Source organism: Dermacentor albipictus, chromosome 1 (assembly GCF_038994185.2).
Source record: "Dermacentor albipictus isolate Rhodes 1998 colony chromosome 1, USDA_Dalb.pri_finalv2, whole genome shotgun sequence".
Lineage (NCBI taxonomy): Eukaryota > Metazoa > Arthropoda > Arachnida > Ixodida > Ixodidae > Dermacentor > Dermacentor albipictus.
In genome coordinates, this window is record NC_091821.1 from 308,485,977 (window position 1) to 308,506,366 (window position 20,390).

The 20,390-nt window shown below is 43.8% G+C and overlaps 1 protein-coding gene across 2 annotated transcripts in view; it reads left to right on the plus strand.

Annotated features, from left to right (window-relative positions):
- The first annotated feature begins 373 nt into the window (after nucleotides 1–373).
- Tmtc4 (Transmembrane O-mannosyltransferase targeting cadherins 4) overlaps nucleotides 374–20,390 on the plus strand; it is an 87,006-nt gene continuing 66,989 nt past the window's right edge. The window contains exons 1-4 of one of the 2 annotated variants that reach the window (XM_065438713.2): nucleotides 374–531; nucleotides 1,330–1,718; nucleotides 16,524–16,704; nucleotides 19,857–19,944. In XM_065438713.2, coding sequence (XP_065294785.1) covers nucleotides 1,378–1,718; nucleotides 16,524–16,704; nucleotides 19,857–19,944 — 610 coding nt within the window. In that variant the 5' untranslated portion in view covers nucleotides 374–531; nucleotides 1,330–1,377. Of the gene's footprint in view, nucleotides 568–1,329; nucleotides 1,719–16,523; nucleotides 16,705–19,856; nucleotides 19,945–20,390 lie in introns of both variants that reach the window. The other variant, XM_065438714.2, reaches the window with a different exon arrangement.

Sequence of the window (20,390 nt, forward strand, 5' to 3'; positions counted from 1 at the left end):
GGGGCCGCGCTGTTGTATACGCAGCGTTCTAAATATGCCAGAATAATTGCATTCTTGAGCTTGTAAATCAATCATCATTTCGTTCGGATAGATATAATCACGGTTCTAGCTTTTATTCACACGAATTACGAGAGCTTCCTTTTAGAGTAGTTTGCCGGATAAAGGTTCAAAGCAATATTTTTGGGCTATATCTACCGTGCTGAGTTATACTTTCATAAAGGCACACTTTCACTTGCTTCTGCGTTGTAGGAAGCCATGCACTCAAAGCAAAAACACGCAAAAGCTTTCTGTTGCAGAGATTGTGACGAATCAGTTGACGCGCCGCATTTGAAAGCGAAAACGGAACTTACCCCGGTCACGTGAGACAAGCCGCTGGCAAGTTGTGGCTGCTCGTGCACTCACGCACTTCGTACGTGGTGCGGCTTCGGTGGTGGGCCGCCGCTAGGTAAACAAATGGTTGGGCTCGCGGAATGGCCCAGAAGCTTTAAAATGATCGTCTAAGTTTGCAATCGTAGCTTTACAATGGACTCGGTACGTAGCGCCTTCTTTTTCGCAACATCTTTACGTGTAAGTGCATCTGAGCATTGTAAGGACTTGTACCGCCGATCAGTACACTGTCCGTGCGAGGCTGTCGCCGTGCAGAGCATGTGGATAATTTCAATTGAGAAGCCTCTCAAAGTGAATTCGACAATGTAGCGTCACTTTTTAATTATTGATGTATATCTACGAATTACTTTGAAATGCTACTACATAGCGTAGCATAGCATTGCAAAAACGTAGTTAACAGAGACAGCTGCCGACCGCCGGACACGAAGAAAAAGGTCATCTCCTCACAATAGGACTGCGTTGCGGAGGTTGTTGCACGTCTCCATCGCAAATTGGGTTCTGTTTGAGCGATTCACTGGCTGCTGAGTGATTAAAAAACACAACTCTTCGAATGAGTGTGCGCTTCTTAAGCATTTCCGAAAGAAAGTCGTTTCTTATCCCAATAGAAATGTTCTACACATGCATACATATATGTTGCTGCATAACCATGGCAGGTGTTTGCATGTAGTCATTACGCTACTAAGAACAGCGCCGTACTGCTCTTGTTTATCTTGCATGAGATTTCTTAATCTCATTCGCAGTTGTGCATTTTATTGTCTGTCCGTGTATCAGTTTAGTATTTAGAGATCACTGAACGTTTGCCAATTGCATCTCTTGGTTTTGCCCTGCTTATACACTGCTGAAAAGAACATGAGATATGTTTACATATAGTGGCTTTCATAACTGTGCTACATAGTATATGCATTTCACGTCATGTCACTGAATGCTACATTTCACATGCAGGCATCCAGAGTATCATCATGACTAATGTGAACTGCTGGCAACAAAGCCATGGCAACCATGTTCGACCACAATCGAAACTCGACGGGACTCAAATTTCCCAAGAAAGAATGGACGAGAGAGATCGATCGCAGCTGGGACCAAGCACTTCCGGTACCCAAGTGGGCCATACGCTGTGGACCCTGGCTAGTGGCGGGAGCTTCATTGGTTTGTTTTGGCCACAGCCTAGCTGGTGACTTTGTATTTGACGACACAGAGGCGGTGGTGCATAATGCGGACATACAGCCAGAAATTCCACTGCGGCGCATATTTGAAGATGACTTCTGGGGCACTGAGTTGCAGTCTGAGTCAAGCCATAAGTCATACAGGCCCCTTACCACACTAACTTTCAAGTAAGTTACCCTGTACTCTAAGAAAGGAAGATGTACCTAGAAGGCTGTCTGCGTTTTGTTTTGTATTTTGTTTTCTCATTGACTGTCTCATGAGGTTGTGTCATGCATTTTGCATGCTTTAGCATGCTTCGCTCTACTGGACCTTTCTTTATCAAAGGAATGAAACACGTAATGTACTGTGAAAAATACAAAAAAAGAAGGGTGGAAAGTAAGAAAGAAGAGAGCACAGACCATCAACTTTTATTGCAAGAAACATAAGGAAGCTAATATAAAGGCATACTTATCACATGTGCCACCTGGAAGTGCAACAAATGAAACAGTCATTCTGCCACCTCTGGAATATGAGGTGTGCACACTTTTCTTTAAATTGCAAAAAAGTATATGACAGGGAAAAACTAATGGCACAACCATTACAAAAAAAAAAGCAGTAAGCATGACATAAACTAACGAGAACAACCAACAATATCGGGTGGCTAAAAAGCCCTGACATTTTCTTCTTCAAAGCAGTGAGATGGACATTCAGCTTATCCAACAATTTATTTGACCTCTTAACTGGGATGACAAATAAAAAAAAAAAATCACGAGTGCGAAATTTTTTTATAGCTTTTTTTCTCAGATATATGGTACCGGAATGCCTATTGCATTATTACTGATCTTGTTGAACAAATATAGCGAACATGTTCATGTATTATTTATTTCTTAAGCTTACAAGAACCAACATATACACGTGTGCAAAAATTGTAGAAAGTTCACGGCGAGTGAACTTCTCATTGGCACCAGCAGATGCTCATTGTGATGACGAGTTGCCTGGTCATTGGCAGTTAAAGGGTTAAACACTGAGAACAACAAGGCAATGGTCAGAGATCGAAAAGCCCGCCCTTTGCCGTGGCGCAAGCCTTCAGATCGCTTTGGGTATGCTTCTACCATGGAATGGAGGTCTTGGTCATCAATTTCTTCATCCAACACCTTCGGAAGTGATATTCGAATCCTTCTGGGGAGTAGTGCAGGCCTTGCTCTCAAGCAGGAACAGCACAGGAAAGTTGAGTAAATTTAAGTCAGTTAAACAAGAAGGCTGCTCTTGTGAAGTGAAGTTTGCAGACTGTGTTGCATCCTTGTGGAACCACTTTAATACTGTGGGGAGGCAGAGAATCTTGCTGGAACCCCTACAGTCAACCGTTGAAGTGAGAGTGTCTCTAGGGAAATACCATGTAGTATTCCAGAATGTCATTCAGATAGTTTTGAACATTCACTTTCACTCCCTGGTAAGCGAAAATTAAGGGCATCTTGCAGTCAACATGACTGGCGCATGACTGAATCCACATGTTCCTCCCGATTAGCGTAGCAATCATATTCATTCATTCATTTCCTTGGCAAACAGAACCAGATTTCTGTCATTTTGGTGGCTGAAACTTCTTCATTGGTGAACGTTGCTCATCAGTGAACAGCACTGCACCATGTCATTCCTGAGGGAAACGCTTGGGAAGCGTAAAGTACTCTTGAGGGCAGTTTGAATTGATAAGGTCATCCAAAACACGTATGTTATGGAGTGCGCTCACACAAGCCCAGACAGTATTTTGGGATGTTTCTACTCTAAGAGTGACTCATGCTAAGCTCCTTCGCCAATTTCCTCAAGCTTCCTTTCATTTTTTTCTTGGTTCTCTGTCTGACAATCCTGAAGAATGATATGGATGAAGCAGCACACTTAAAACAGACACATTCAGACACACATGAAAGAGGACATACTCGGTGCTTATAAATGTCCTTTTTCATGCGTGCATGAATGTGTCTGTTCTAAGTGTGCTGGTTCATCGGTGTCATGGCTCACCAACTAGCCCATCAGTATCTATTAAGTGAAGAACTGTAGTGTAGTGGGCCAAGCCAAGACAACCCAGAAGCCAGCAGCGATCCAAGGCAAGAATAAGAGAATAAAGTCAGTGTCGTTTTGAAAATGATGGCGGTATCCGCAGCTTCCCTTCATCTGTAACATTAAACACAAAGTTAAACAAAACTGGTGACAAGATATGAAGACGGTGCGCTGCATCTGCAAGAAGAATCACTTTCAGCTGTGGTGAAGTGCTGCAACTAGTGAGCAAGCTTTGATGTGATAAAAGGACTTACAGCGCCCACATTTCAAGCAGCGAGGGAAACAAGATGGTGTTTGCTCCATCCTTGCCATTTTTCCCATTTTTTGAACATATTACGTATCCAGCAGCCATTGGTCACCAATGGCGACGGTGCATAAATAGGTTTGAAAACCTTCTGTTGGGACTTCAAATTTACAACGCTGTGCAAAAGAAGGCGCTTCTCCTCCACTACATCGGCGAAGAGATTTATGATGTCTATGGTTCACTGACGCTCGTACCAGCGACCCCAACAACCTCCAGCAGCAACGCCGGTCAAGGTGAATCCAGCCACACGAGTATGAGCAGGTCAAGAAATGCCTCCACAATCATTTCAGAGCAAAAGTGAACCATGAGTACGAGATCTTCAACTTATGAAGAGCGACTCAACAAGATAGCAAGACGATCAACATTTTCTATATGCACCTCTATCCCATGGCAAGGTACTGCTCATCTGATGTTGACAGTGAAATCAAGGTACAAATTGTGCTTGGTACCACGTCCACGAAACTTCAACAGTTTGCACTCCAAACCGATGCAACACTGGAACAACTCCTGACCCACGGGTGCACGTACGAGGTAAGATCGAGGCAGCAAGGAAAGAACTAACACCAAGGCACAGCACACAGATTAGTGAAGTAAAGCTCAGATGCAGATTCTGATGACTAGGCCTTTGCAATACAACACAGCAACGCCAAAGCCCCAAGAATGATGGCGTCCCTCAATGACGTCATTATTTAATTCATTGTGGATGCAGGAGCGACACTGAACATCATCAGCTGAGAGACATATGACACCCTGCCCAACAAACTAATCTTGAGTTCCCCAGGGCCCAAAGTATTTGCCTATGGTTAAAAAACTGAGCTCCCCTAGCTAGGGAAATTCTCTGCTGAGATATCATATAAAGGCACCAAGCTGCAAGATACCATGTTGGTCACAAGCATGTCGAGCGAGTCCCTGCAACATTTCAAACCAGCTGAAGCCCTCGAACTTGTAGCCCATGTGTATAACATCTCATCGCGCTAGAGCATTCAAGGTGACCATCCCAGGTTGTTTGAAGTACTACGGAAGCTCGAAGGAATTGAAGTGAAACTACACATTGAAAAGTCTGTTCTACCAGTAGCATCCAAGATCCAGTCACAAAAGAGGTTGAATGGCTCAAAGGATTCAATGTAATTGAGTAGGTAACTGGCCCAGCGCAGGAGTCTCTCCTATTGTGGTACCCAAACACCACTCTCCAGGCATGGTATGAATGTGTGTGGACATGCGTCGGGCCAATAAAGCCATAACAAGAGAGTGGCATACATCCCCAGTGTTTGAAGATCTTGTCACTAGCCTGACTTGTGCACCAATCTTCTCAAAGCTTGAACTAAGTGATGAGTGGCACCAACTGGTGCTGCCTGAAGAGTCGGGTTACATGACAACATTTACAATGCCCATGGAATTATACTGCTACGAGCGCTTGAACTTTGGAATAAATGTCATAACAGGGTTTTTCCTAAACACAGACAGGTTATAACAGGCATCCCAGGAGTCATCAACATTAGTGACGACATTCTTGTGTATGGCAAAACAGAACACAATGACTGCATGAAGATGGTGCTGCAGTGCCTTTATAGCACCTAGGTAGGACATTAGGCAGTATAACAGCAAGAGCTTGGTGGCACAACCCACCGCCCCGTTTCAAAGGGGCTGCTCATAACATCCATCCATCCATCCATCCATCCATCCATCCATCCATCCATCCATCCATCCATCCATCCATCCATCCATGCATCCATCCATCCATCCATCCGTCTGTCCGTCCGTCCGTCCGTCCGTCCATCCATCCAGCTGTGGACTAACACTCAACCCAATGAAATGTTGCTTCTCCCAACCCAAATGGATATTGACGTTGAAAGGAGGTGGACTGACGTACACCAAGCGGCTCCCAGCAAGCTAAAAGAAGCCCTGATAGGTAACCATGCTTTGGCCTACTTTTATAGCAAGAAGTCAACCCATCTCATTATTGACGAAGGCCTAGAAGGTCTAGGTGCCATGCTGGCTGGCACAGGTAGATGATAACATCAAAATTGTGACTTATGCAAGCTGCAGGCTAACTTATGCGGAGCACTACTCCAACATCGAAAAGTAAACCTTGGCTGTTGTGTGGGGAATTGAACACTTCAGCATTTACTTGTACAGAACTCACTTCATGCTCCACACTGATCACGAACCATTGATCAGTATCCTGTCCAATCCTTCTGTTCAATCCTCTGCTAGAATAGAGTGCCTGCATTTTAGGATCTAACTCTATAGCTTCTCCGTACAACAGACAATCCATCCGACTACGTGTCGAGTCATCCACTCAAATTTACTCAGAATCGGTACAGAACACACAAGGTGCCTGATGAATATGGGGTGCTCCTGTCCCAGGTAACAGTGCAAAAAGAGATAATGACACAAGAGGTAATCAAAACAGCCAACGGTGACACTACCTACTGTGAACTAAGAGAAGCCATCCAAGCTGTAGGTACTAGGTGGCATGCCCTGTGGCGTGATACAGCACTACAACTGTACAAAAATGTTGAACCAGAACCGACATCACCCGACAGTCTCATCCTTCGGGGCAGAAAACTTCTGCTACCAACCAGCTTACAACAATGTGCAGTAGAGTTTGTCCACAAGGGACACATGGGAATTGTAAAACCAAGCAACTGCTCCACACCTGTGTTTGGTTGCTCCACGTGGACAAATTAGTTGAGCAGTCAGTATGTGACTGCATCCCATGTCAGTCTTCAATGACAAGCTCTCAGCGGCATCCTGTGGTACCAGCTTCCCTTCTGAATGGACCTTAGGAAAATTTTAGCACCGATTTTGCTGGTCCACTTCCCAATGGCAAGTACCTACTCATACTCATTCATGATTATTCCCAGTTCCCCATAGAAGTTGTGCCATCATCAAATGCTGTTACAGACTGACATGCTTACAGGGACTGAACAGTGTTTATTGAAAGCATTTGTTTTTAGGCTCTTTTTGTGTCATGACATCGTTACTTGAGCATGCGCCGTTGAAATGACGCCGAAATGAAGCCGAAATGACACCACTTCGATGCTGAGAGTAGCTTGTCATGATCTGTAGATTGCTGATGCTGATATAGCAGTCTTCCTTCCCCTCAAGGTGCATAACAGTCCAGAAGTTGATGGGCTCTCACAGACCTGTGCAGTTGACTTTTGTTGAGTGGCTCACTTGTAGCCATGCTGATGACTTGCTTGCTGTACAAGCAAGGTCTTCTATTGGCCATTCGACGGCATGCTCACCGCCAACATCTTTGCTGTATTGTGGAACTGAGTTGTCTGATGCTTTCATATCTTCTGATGGTGTTTGTGCACCGAGGTCCATCTGGATCGCTGGCCTAACCAATGAACACTGAGACTCTAAGGTCTTTTGGTGCTTCAGCTAGTCCTCATGGCGGTGGTGATAATCCCCACTGGCTGACTCAACCTCAATCATCTGAGAGCCTGCCGTGGACTTCACCACACTGGGGCTCCAGCTGGCACCTTTTCCAAAGTTACTGAACCATACGGGCGTGTCAGGTTGATGGGAGGATGTCCGTCCGGAACCTGCGATAAGAGTTAGTCGGGACACGACATTATCCAAAAAAGTGCATGGCTGAAACCCCAGTAACATAGCCGCCGGTGTTTTCCCATTATTCAAGGGGGCACGCCAACAGCGCAAAAGAAACTGATCTAATCAGAATTGCAGTGTTCCCCATGAATTCTTGTGGGACCCATGCTTCAGCGTTCTAATGACCCTCTCTGCCAATCCATTTGATTATGGGTGATATGGTGCGGCGCGCAAGTGTTTGATGCCATTCTGCTTTATGAAAGACTGAAACTGTGGCCCATTGTCCGAGACGCGTTCGCAGCAGACCAAACCTGACGAACGTTGTCTGCAGTGCTTCCAACATCTTCACTGTGGTGGCAGTTTTCAATAGGCTTGCTTCAATCCATTTCATATGGAAGTAGACTGCCGCTAGCAGCATTTGGCCCTCAATAGGACCAATATAATCAATGCATGCTGCTGCATTCTATGCAAGTCGAGTAGGCCCTGGCCATGACCTCAATACCTCTATCGAGACCTGGGTACCAAACAGCGAGTGAGCAAGACTTTTCATAGCAGTGATACCCTGGTGCATGTCGTGTAGTATACACAGCATCGACTTCTGGGCCATGACTGGAATTGCAGCTTGATGACTCTGGATGACACAACTGCTACAAATTGGCTTATTCTTCTTGTGAAAAAATGTGCATCAGCCTGCGTCTCTCCCCTACAATTTACTTGGCCAGCCTTCATGAATCTAGTGTTTGGCCTTCATTAATGCACCATCCTCTATCATTATTCTTGCTGAACCACTTGACGTCATTAGCCCGCTGTCAATGGATACCAGGCCATTGCGGTATCATAGGAAATGATGACACAGATAAGGCAGCTCGGACATCAAACCAAGAAGACTGCTGCATCTCCATTCCTCTCTCAAGGACAGACGCTGCAGGACAGCTTTGCATTCTAGCATGCACACTCTCGTTAGGTGAGTGGAACACCGCACATACAAGGTGCACCAGACTGCATAGATTCATTCCTTCACTGCAACTCAGACCTCAGGCCAATTCAGGCCAGAGGACATTTTTCTGCAGCAGTTCATACAGCGGTGTAAGCACTCTTGCGAGGTTCTTCAGAAATGCTTTGTAATCTGTTGCAAAGCTGATAAACGAGCACAACTCTGATATGCATGATGGTTTATTAATTTATTTTATTTATTTACTTACATACCTACAGCGCCCAATGTTTGGGCATTAGAGTAGGGGGAAGGAATATTATACATTTGTTAAAATACAGATGATTGATGGTACAAAAGGATACATGTAATACATAAGAGTACACAATATTAATATTGAAACATACAGTACTTAATACAACATTACACCGAAAGTTATCATGAAATACAATATAAATACAATGTAGTACGTAATATAACGCAATAATACTAATAATAATATTTCAAAACACATACACACACATTTTCAACATTGCATCTATATTCCCTCCTTAGGTAACTCAGACAATGCAAAGGCATCCTCACTAAGTCTCTGGGATGTCGGCATCAGGACATTCGTATATCCTTAGGATGCCCTGCACTAATCCTAAAAGGCTCGTGGTCAACGCTATTTGTTCGTCCCAAGTAGATACTGAGAACATACCAGGTACATAATTTGCAGGACCATTTTTGGATTATGTCAGGGCATGCTCCAAAGCACTACTGTTTCACACTGTAATTAGAGGGAAATTCATTATTTACAAATTGGGTTATTATATGCATGACACAGCTTGGATATGAGAACCCATATTGTAGGGTTCTGTTTTGATATTTGTGTGCTTTTATGTGCTTTGAAATTTCAAACTTTGCATCTGTTTTTTTGCCCTCATTAAAAATAATTTTGGTATCAAACGAACTGCTTTGGGTGCCGCACAACCACTCTGCCACTTACAATAGCATAGCCTTCAAGATCTGCTTTTGTTACTTCAAGAGAAAAGTAGATGGAAGGTGTGCTTTGGCGACCATGACAAATAATAATAATAATAATAATAATAATAATAATAATAATAATAATAATAATAATAATAATAATAATAATAATGTAAAATATTGTCTACAAATAAAAAAATTTCTAATTTTTTGCAGTGTGCCATTTGTATTTAATTTTTGGTTATACTCACTTTTGTTTGAGAAAGCATGACGCTCCCAAATTAACGCACCTGGAAGCAACATATTGAGAATATCCTGCCAGGGATGTCTCTCGAATATACGTCCAGTTAGGTTCATGATAAGCCCAGCAGTAGATGTGTTTAAAGTTCATCGTGGGCATGGTGCTGTAGACATCCTCAGTATGTGCCACGAAGAGCTAGGACATTAGGATCTTTCTGGGACATCCACGGGATGTTTTGTGTTGTCTGGGAACCGTCTGTTTGCAGTGGTGAGAGGCTCGACAAATTCGACCTGTTATTGTCGAAAGGCACACTTATTATGTTGCAGCTTCACACAGAAGGATTCCTAACCTCGCAAACACTTGGGGCAACCTTTCACAACTTTCTTGTTTTTTCACCACCATCTCATGTTCATGAGTAACCGGCAAAGCATGTGCGAATATGTGAAGAAGACACTGATGCCGGTCAGTGAAACGGAGAGTGGACATGTGATGCGAGAAGCATATGAAGTGCTTGAAGCGTGAAAGGAAGAATGAGGAAAAGAGAGATGAAGGAGGAGGAGCTGGAATTGCAGATGTGGATGAGGAGCACAGCAGATGCATCTCCAGCTGTGCTCTGGAGACTGGAAGCGGCAGCTTCAAGGACTACGGACTGTAGAGGGGACGTCCAAGAGTCGGCTTGCGACAGCTCCAGCTCCCGAGTCCTGATGCCGTGGCAGTGCTCCACGACCCCAGTCCAGCCCCACGCTGCTGTAACCAGTCACTGTCCAGTACCACGGATGCAATCGCCTGGCCATGTCAGCGGCACAATACCTGACTGGCCCAGACCGTGCCATGTGCCAGCGGGCCTCTAAAGAGGATGTAGCCCCGTTGCTCGCAGTGGAGGTTGATGCCTATGCCGCATCACAACTGAGCAGGCCGGCGGCTTACTCCACGCTGGGCCAACGTTTACCACTACTATGATGGCCAGAACATTAGAGTCTTAGGGACTACGTGTCATTTGGCTAGTTAAACTAGGAACAGTGAACACATAATATCTAGTTTGTTTTTCCTATGTATATAGCCAGTTTTGTGAATGTCTCTTGCGTGTATGTGGTTTATGCTGTGTGAGTTTGCTGTTTACTTGTTTTGGGTTAGAATTGTTTCTTAGGGTAAATGTTTTTTAATGTGTTTGCATTGTGTCTCTGTCCATTTCTAGAACGCTGAAATTCATAACAGTCGCCAAGATAAACTTGAATTCCTGAAATACCCTGTAGTATGCCCTCCATGAATCTTTGAAAAATAGCTGGTGCTGAGGCCACCTCAAAAGAAAGCCTTTTGAAGCAGAACAATCTCTTTGCTGTGTTCACAACGAAAATTTTCATGTCTTTATCTAATGGCAGCTGATTGTAGGCACCTTAAGGTCGACGGTACTAAAGACTTCACTGCCACCAAGGTTTGCGAAGGTGTGTAGAGTTTTCGGCAAGGGATACTGCTCTGTGACACAGGCTGCGTTTGCTGTTGCCTTGAAGTCGCCACAGAGACTGATGGATCCGTTCTTGTTCACAATGAACAATTGGTGCCCAAATGCCAGCCTCAACGAGACAGTCTATCTCTACAAATACTTACTCCCTCATTGTGTAGGGTACAGAGCGGGCTTTACAGAACTTTGAGCGTCAGCGTGCAAGTGCAAATGTACAGGTGGTCCCTTAATTAGTCCCAACCCTGGTGAGAACAACTCTTGAAACTCATTCAACAGCTGCATTAATTGGGAGTCAGTAACAGGATGTTGCTTACCGATCGCTGATTCAAAGTTGAGTATGTGCTTGCCTTCATGTTCGAAAGCCTTGATAATGTCACGGCTGCATGAATTGGGTTCTGAGCAACCAAGTACGATCAAAGTAGCCTCCAGGGTCTTGTCAGAGTAGGTAATTGGAATTTTCAGCTGGCCCTTGATTGGAAGATTGCCGAGAAAACACTTAAATGGTAAAAGTGTCTTTTTCAGCCCAGGCCATCGGTACATCAGCCAACTTATAATCGACACTGGTGATCCTGTGTCCACTTGCATATTTATCTGCACACCGTTCCACTGTAAAGTACAGAAGACCGTTTGAACAAGGCTTGCTCAACTCGGCAATTAAACGTGCTTCGCCGAATATTGGCTCAAATGGGCGTCCTTGTCCAAGTAAAGAGCGATAATGGACCACCTTTCAGTTAAACCAACTTTAAGCGGTTTACTGCTGAGTATGGTTTTGCACATAACAGAATAATACTGCTTTGGCTTGAGGCAGATAGCAAGGCAGAATGTTCTGTCAGAACATTGACTAAACCCATCAAAGCACTGCATATCCAGGAAAGAGACTGGGTCCAAGGCGTGGATGACTTCCTAACGCATTATAGAGCGACTTTACACGCAGCAGCATGAAAGTCTCCATGTGGCAGGCAGATGCAGACAGCACTACCATGACCTGCACCAGACCATGAAGGTTGCGGTAATGAGGAAGTGCACCAAGATGACCTCACTGCTAAACTGCAATCCAAATTATATGCAGACAAAAGGCATAGCACCATGCCGAATGGGCTTAAGCAAGGAGACTCGGGAAGTCAGGCAGAATAAGCTCACACCATACCTTGACCCTGACCCATACATTGTCACAGTAGTGCAAGGATCCAAAGTCACTGCAGTAAAACAGGGGAAGAAAATAACAGGCAATGCAAACTTCTTCAAGAAAAGTATGTACCAATCTAGCACAACTCGTTATTTATCCTGTCTCCCTTTTAATGCACTCGAATGTGCGGCACAACGCACATGGAGTTGGCGCTTTTCATTAACGGCTGCGAAGTCCACAAGAACAGCACGATGCTATAGGGCCAGCCCAAACAACAGAAAAGAATGAGAGCAAGCACACACCTCTCTAGCTCGTGCCGTTCGCCAGTATAAGCGGGAAATTCAGTGTGGAGGTAAGGAATCGGACGTCGAAGAAGATCCCATGCCCCTAAGGAATGCAGCCATGTTGCTCCCAGAGAGCACTCCATCCCAAACTGAAAACGAGAACACCTAAGAGCAAGGAAGTCGAGCACGATATCCCATGAGAGTGTCAAGAGGCATCAAGCTGTTGCACTACAGAATTCATGAGCAAAACTCTACAGACATTGTTCTTTTAATGCGACAGCATTTAGGAGCTCGTGTCGCAGAAAAGCCGGTGTCTACGGCGTCGGTGCAATTGCAAAATTGCAATTTGTTGCTGTTTTTCTCATGTGTATACTCTGGATTGCTTGACCTTTTGTAATGTTTTTCTTGTATTGAAATTGCCTTTTTTGCCGGCATAAGATGAAGCCAACATTGTGTCGTATTGTATTGCTTGTGTTGTCGGTCCTGCATCAGTGCCTGTGCTTACCGATGCTGCCCTCAGACAGGGTTTATGGCCCGTCAAGTTGCTGTGTGCAACTTTTAACGCGACAGCGTTAAGGAGCTCGTGTCGCAGAATTGCCGGTGTCGTCGGCGCCGGTGGCGTTGGCCGTGAGCTAAAAATCCCGGAAGGCAATTCATAAATAAAAACAACTTGCAAGATGGGCTGGGTGGGAATCGAACCAGGGTCTCCGGAGTGTGAGACCGAGACGCTACCACTCAGCCATGAGTTCGATGGTTGAAAGCGGGAAAGCGTCTCCAGTGAATGCGGTGTTGCCTTATAAACGTGCCATAGAAAGTTATACTGCAGTGTATATCGGTAATTACGAGCATGTGAATTACAGAAGTCGCAGTTGCACGAGTAGCGAAGTACGTTTCCGCTACATTTCTTCTGCGCTCTGCGCACACTCAAAGCCATCTTGCGGCAAACACAGAAGATCCCCTCCTCGCAATGTATGGCGCTGCCCCAACACGTGGTGCGCCACTCGCCCCATGATCGCGTCTGCCTCCATGGCGCGTCGCGGCCCGGCTGTCCGTGCCAATCACGACGTTTGGCTCGCGTAGATCATTTTGAGTGGGCGGCGCAAACGGGGTGCGATAACGCTTTCGCGTTCCACTGTTAAAGGCGAAGCTTAAGCGTCCTCCAATTTTTTTTCTCCTTCTAGCACATTCCTTCATTTTATCGTGACATTATGTTTTCCTTGTATATTCTTGAACTTCATTTTGGAACTTTTGATTAAAGGCAGAGGGGAGTATAGTGTAGTGGACCAAGCCAAGTCAGCTACAGACTAGAAGTTTTGAAGTTGTGTAATTTAGGGAAACAATGTGAATTAGTGTGGTCTTCGACATCGTAGATCACATGTCACAGTTTGCTCACCACCAGTCTAGTAAAAACCTGAAGCAAAATGAAAATTAACTGACTCTGCTGCTGTCAAAGTTATGAATGTGGAAGCTAAGCACACCTTATGTTGATGCAGGGATTCTCGTTAATCACTTCTATTTTTAATATGTACGTGAATATTCCTCCATATCTGTGAAATTTCTTTGTAAAGTTTTGCTTCTTCTTGATAGACTTGCTCTTGCGCCATGTGGGCAAGTCGATAATATTATTCTGCATACTGCCATGGTGCAGGATAGACCATTATAAATCCGTATTTCTCCGAACTGGAACATTATTGAAGTGCATTGAACCCATATCCAAATCGGTACTTCTTAATGCAAAAGTAATGGATGCCCCATTGCGTGAAATTCCGCCTTTGTCACGGAAAGATGGTACCAAAAATGGCCAGTGCCGCTAACAGTAAAAACACATAAAAAAATGCTCGAAGTGATGTCACATTTCTCAAGGAGGTCCCTGTAAACAAAGTAAATTAATGGCTCTGAAAAGAAAATTTGGTAAACTTCGATCTGGGTGGGAATCGAACTCGGGCCTCCGAGGCGCGAGATGAGCACGCTTCTCTAACGCCACGGCGGCTCCACAGTTCTCGCTGACTACAGGTGTGCTTAGTGCATAAGTCATTGCACACATCATGTTTATGAACTCCTTGCACGTTGAGACACTTGGTGTGTTTTGATTTGGCATTACCGAGGTGCATTTAGAATGCAGGCAAGATATCGTGCAAGCAAGGAACGTGCGGAAAAAACATTTCACCAAAGAAACTGTAATTCATTCATTCATTCATTCAGAATTTATTTGAGACAACGAAAAGGTTGTCCAGGGTGACGTGGCAAAAGGCATACTTTGCCTGACGAGGCCACGCCACCCGGATGACAGGCGGCACCACAGGCTACAAAAATCAAGAAAGAGCATTACATAATAGAACACACATTCAATATTTTTTACACAATGCATAAGACATCCTTACAAAAACACAGGCTTTCGGCGGAAAAACAAAACAGCATACTTCAAAGCACAATTCGACCATAGCAGTATTTACAAAACACACTAGTGATAGGTATACGTTCAGTTTTCACCTTTAAGGTTCATTTATGAGCATTGCTTTAATTAACATTTTGTATTTACGTATAGAGGGAGTGCTGCGTACAGTATCCAGAATAATAGGGTATTGATTAATTAAGTCAGGAATTTGCCATCCTAACCTCTGAAAACCGTAATTAGTGCGTACACGAGGTGTTTCCATACATTGTTTCCTAAGTTCGTATGTGCTAAGTTTAGTGTGATAGGTGGTTTCGAAGGTTATTTTGTCTAGTTTGTACTGGCGTAATATTTCCAGACATAATTTGTATGTGTGCAGTTTACTTATTTCTAGTATTCCATAAGACCTAAACAAGGGCCAGCAGCTGCGCAATAACTGTATTTTCCCAATAGCTCGTAACGCCCGCTTTTGAATTGCAAAGAGGGAATCTCGATTTGTTTGTGTCGTCGTTAACCATACAAGGGAACAGTAGCTTAAACGGGAATGTATTAATGAATAGTATATTTGCCGCTTTATGGACGCCGGGAGATATCTCAATTTGTTTAAAATGCCAACCGCCCGACAAAGATCACTTCGAAGCTGATCAACATGCGAATTCCAAGAGAGATTTTCTTGAAACAGAACACCTAGAAAACGAATTTGCGAGCACTGTTTCAGCTGAGTGTTTTCAAAGTTTAAGTTTAGGTTGTCAGGAGCTTTTACACCTTTTGCTCTGAAGAGAATGTATTTGGTCTTACTAGCATTTAATTGCATCTTGTTTAGTTTTAACCATGTACTCAAGCCGGTCAACCAATAGTTAGCCTTTCTTTCGAGCGCGTAGGGGTCAATACCTGAGAAAAAGACATTAGTGTCATCAGCATACAACACTAGGTTTTCGCTGCCTGGTATATTCACAATATCATTCAGGTATAAAATAAAGAGTACAGGTCCGAGAATAGATCCCTGAGGCACACCATATTTTATTGTTTTTACGTGTGAGGCTGCAGCATTTATGACAGTAAATTGCTCTCTTGACGTTAAATAGCTCTCAATTAAGGTCAACGACACGCCACGGAATCCGTAAAGTGGAAGCTTTCTTATTAGAACATCGTGCTGAACACAGTCGAATGCCTTTCTGAAGTCGAGGAAAATTCCCAGGGTGTGTGCCTTTTCTTCAATGTTGTTTAGAATTTTTTCCTTTATCCCGAGGAGTGCGGTTTCGGCTGATCTATCTTTCCTAAAGCCAAATTGCTCATCGGCTATAATATTTTGCGCGGTGAGAAAACGGACGAATCTTTTGTTTATAACCTGTTCGGCTACCTTTGCAAATACTGGTAGTACTGATATAGGCCTATAATTTGTTAGTTCGTTCGCTGGGCCACCCTTGTAAACTTCGATCTGGGTAAACTGCTTAATCTGGGTAAACTGCGTAAACTGCTTATCTGTGGGAATGCTTTCGCATTCCCACAGATAAGCAGTATTAAGTGTCTGTGCCAAATTTTTTGGTTCAGCACTCTGGTTTACATGTTTTTGTGCAGTGAAATTGGCTTTTGGTAACCAACTGAAATTGCCCCCTTACCCCAGCTGTACTGCCAGCTGTGGTCTCTCTGCAACTTTTCCTTAATTTTCTGTTCCAGGCTCAACTGCATGTTGGCTGGAGGCCTCATAGCCAGCCACTTTCATGCTGTCAATGTGGTCCTCCATGCACTCGTGTCACTACTTTCGCTGCATCTCTTCAGGATACTTCTTCAGGGGGCGCCACGTGCCTCCCTCCTCTGTGCCCTACTGTTTGCTGTGCACCCAGTCCATACAGAAAGTGTATGTATAAGAGCATGTTTTGCACAAAGCTTTTGAGAACGGTTTAGCTGCATTTATGTTGTGTAGAATCAGTGTATTGTTTATGTACAGCTGTTAAATTGAAAAAATGTGTGTTGCTGCATCTAGCTGCTTCAACCTTATTGTGTGAAAAATTATTTTTCTTAAAAATTCTCGTGGTTGTACTTGTTGAAATTTTTTGCTGAAAAATTTGAAGCAGCACAGCCACTTGCAGAACTTTTCAAAACAGGAAAGCTGTGCAGCAAAAGTGCAAAGCCAGTAATCACAACATGTAATTTGTACATGCGTCTGTGACCCACTGCAATTCAACATTCAATGCTGGAGTTTACACATTGACTGCAATGGGAAGAATGAATGTGAATATTTGACGAAAAGTTGATGCTTTAGCAAACTGCTTTTTTTGCATGTACTTTTATGAAGCAAGAAGTTCCAATTTTGTTTTGTTTTTCTCTATTTATAAGCATTTACATTTTGAAATCATTTATCAGTGATTGTGCATATGTACATGCAATAGCTACTGCCTGCAACAGCCTGGAACAAAATGTTAAATTCTGGGGTTTTACGTGCCAAAACCAAGATATGATAATGAGGAACGCTGTAGTGGGGGACTCCTGATTTTATTATACCACCTTTAGGTCTTTAGAGTGCACACAATGCATGTTACATGGCCGTTTTTGCATTTTCCTCCATGCTAATGTGGCCGCCGTGGCCAGGATTCAATCCTGCATCCTCTGGCTCAGCAGCACGTCAAAGCCACTACACCACTACAGTGAGTGGAACCAGATGTTGGCGACATGGTTAAATCTGTATTGCTGAGGTTGCATCAAGTGGCTGAGATTGAAGTTAGCAAGCGTGTTCTCTAATGGTCAGTTTTAGCAGTCACATTAATGCAATCTGGCATCGTTTTCAGAGGTACACTATGGTTGTGGTTCTTTGTGGCACATGTGCCTAACAGTGAAGTGCACTTCCTGACCACTAAGCGTATGTCTCTGCTCTTGTCAGTGCCCTTGCTCTTCATGGTCACTCATAATGAAGATTACATATAGGGGAAGAGTACCCACATACATATTGAAAAAGAAAATAATTGACAGCAGTCATTTGAGAATAAGGCCCCACTTGTAATAGTGTTAGCAAGGTAATTGGTGATACATATGCAGGTTTTTCACTTTCATTTGAACTTTCATTTCCTTCTTGGTGTGTAGAAAACCATGGCTCACAATGGATAACTGCATAAAAATGCTGCCCACACATCAGACTCGCTCTTTAACAAATTTCTTTTATTGCATCAGTCCAGTTTCAGCCTTACACATTCTCATTGTATAACCTGTAAAGCAGATCTGGGAAATCTGGTAATTGTGGAGTCTTAGTAAATGGTGCAACTTACTGTGCCTTTCTTGAAGCTTGATAAAGCTGCAGTGCATAAATTTGAGCATTCTATGCATTCGTAGTTGCCAGTTCTCTGTGTCTCACTGTGATTCTGCTTCAGCTGCCTGTGGAATACGATGATGTTCATTGGACCAGGCTCAACATTCCGAGAGACCAAAACTGCATTGTTAGAAAGCATACTGTTGAAAGCATAATTTCACATTCAAAGACAATGCACTCTCATATTTGCTGTGTTTTGAAAAAGGAAGCATAAATTCTTCATCTGCATACCCCTTGTTGATTGTTGCTTCAGTCTAGGTTGGTAAAGCACCTTTTCGCAAGTCTTTTTTCATTAATTTTGTGCTAAGAGCATTGATTACCAGAAGAGAGAATGAAGGCCAAACTTCCATATCTTGAATTTCACGCCAGACCGCTAGCGTTGTTATGTCAGTGTCACATCATGAATTTCAAAGTATCTTTTATATGTGGCCATTGTGAGCACAGTAAGAAGTATTTGAAGCTTGCAAGTTCAGTCTATGCTCCTTTAGATTAAAATACAGCCAATCTTTATTGATAGAAAATCAACTAGGCCCGACCAGATGTCCTCAAAATTCATTGCATGCCACCGGCACTTGAAAGTGGTGTTGCCACCAATTTTTTTTTTAACCTTTCCTGTGTTACTAAGCCTCCTCTCGCAGGAAGTGTGTTAGTTTTGGCATTTTAGGAGGGAGGATAATTTACCTATGCAGCTATTTTTCTGTTTAGTGTTGCTTTAAAGGGCCCCTCACCAGGCCCCATAGCAAATGTTGGCTATAAGCTGGAAGTTGTTACGTGTCTTCTAGGGAGTGTTCTGCCACAAAAATTTTTCTAATCGGCTTATTAATAGCTGAAATATCGATATTTCAGTGCTGCGAACCCATGAGTTCAGGCGGCAAGCTCCTCTGCCAAGTGAGACAATCTCTCCACACGCCCCGTCTAGCCTCCGCAAACGAAATTCCTTCCCTGTGTTCTCCCATGTCGGGCCTCGAGGATCACATGATGCATACATCACGGGCCTCGCCTTCACTTTCTTTTTCTCCTAACTTTATTTTTTTTTGGTGCTGTTCACTTTCACTGACAGCATTGTGCACGAGCTTTTGTGATTGTCTCGTTTCATGCAGTGCACGATTTTGCGTGCTGTGCACAAGGACACATGACTAGCGGTATAATTCAGTGCTACACGAATACTTAGGCAGAACAAGTGTGTCGCAGAGCATGATCACACGCTGGAACATGGTAGAAAATGGCATAGTTTTGGCACCTACGCACATGACTGCATGACTGTGGGAACAAGCAGATGAAGCGGAAGTACATCTCCCTTGCTTCGGTGTGAAGTAAAACAAAAAACACGCAGACATTCTATTTGTGTGTTTTATTATTTCTCTAAACTTCAATTCATCAATTCAAGCAACAGATCACACAAATAACAGATGTTGCCTTGAATAATTCTTGAAGTCATGTGTCACCACAAGCGATGTCACACTGCGGACAGGAGTATGCAGGCGCAGGGGCACGAGTACGTCACTGTCCGGCTTGGAGCTCGGTTGCCGCAAGGGAAAGGAAAAACGGCGTTCGGATTGAAATTTCAGACCTTTCCACGGCGCATAGCGATGTAATTCTTTGCGAACACAATCGTTAGCACGCATTGTATGCTCTGCGCTTGTCAGCTCAATATAGCCTGACCAGGTGAGGGGCCCTTTAAGCGGAATGCTCATGTATATGCCTTGCAGGTGGCAGCTGTGGTGGGCAGGGCAGACCTGCTGTGTGCTGTGTTCTTCATCCTCTCCTTCCTGTCTTTCACTCGCTCCTGCTCATCAGGTGTGTGTGCATCATCTTGAACACATGGTGATGGCATTTAAATTTATTGATCCATTCGTTGATTCATGGGGTTTAATGCCCCAAACCATAACATGGCCCATTAATTTTTGCCCACTAGGTTCTGAGCATCCAAAGCACAGTGCACATGTGCATCTTTCTGTAGAATACGGCCACCAAGGCTGGCACCATATTTGCATGCAAATAATGCAACCACAAATACTATATAACACAAGGGGGGACTATTGGTCTCTCAGAAAAACAAAACAAAGAGTATGTTACAATTATAGCACGAAATGATGCTGCAAAGAAACGACGCATAAAAGCAGATAGCCACAGGGCCTTACTTGTTGTTACTGTACATTGACATCGCAAAATAAATTAAGAAGACGAGTGCTGATGTCTTTATCACCGTTGGCAAGAATGGCACTGTCCTCCGTGGCATCCAC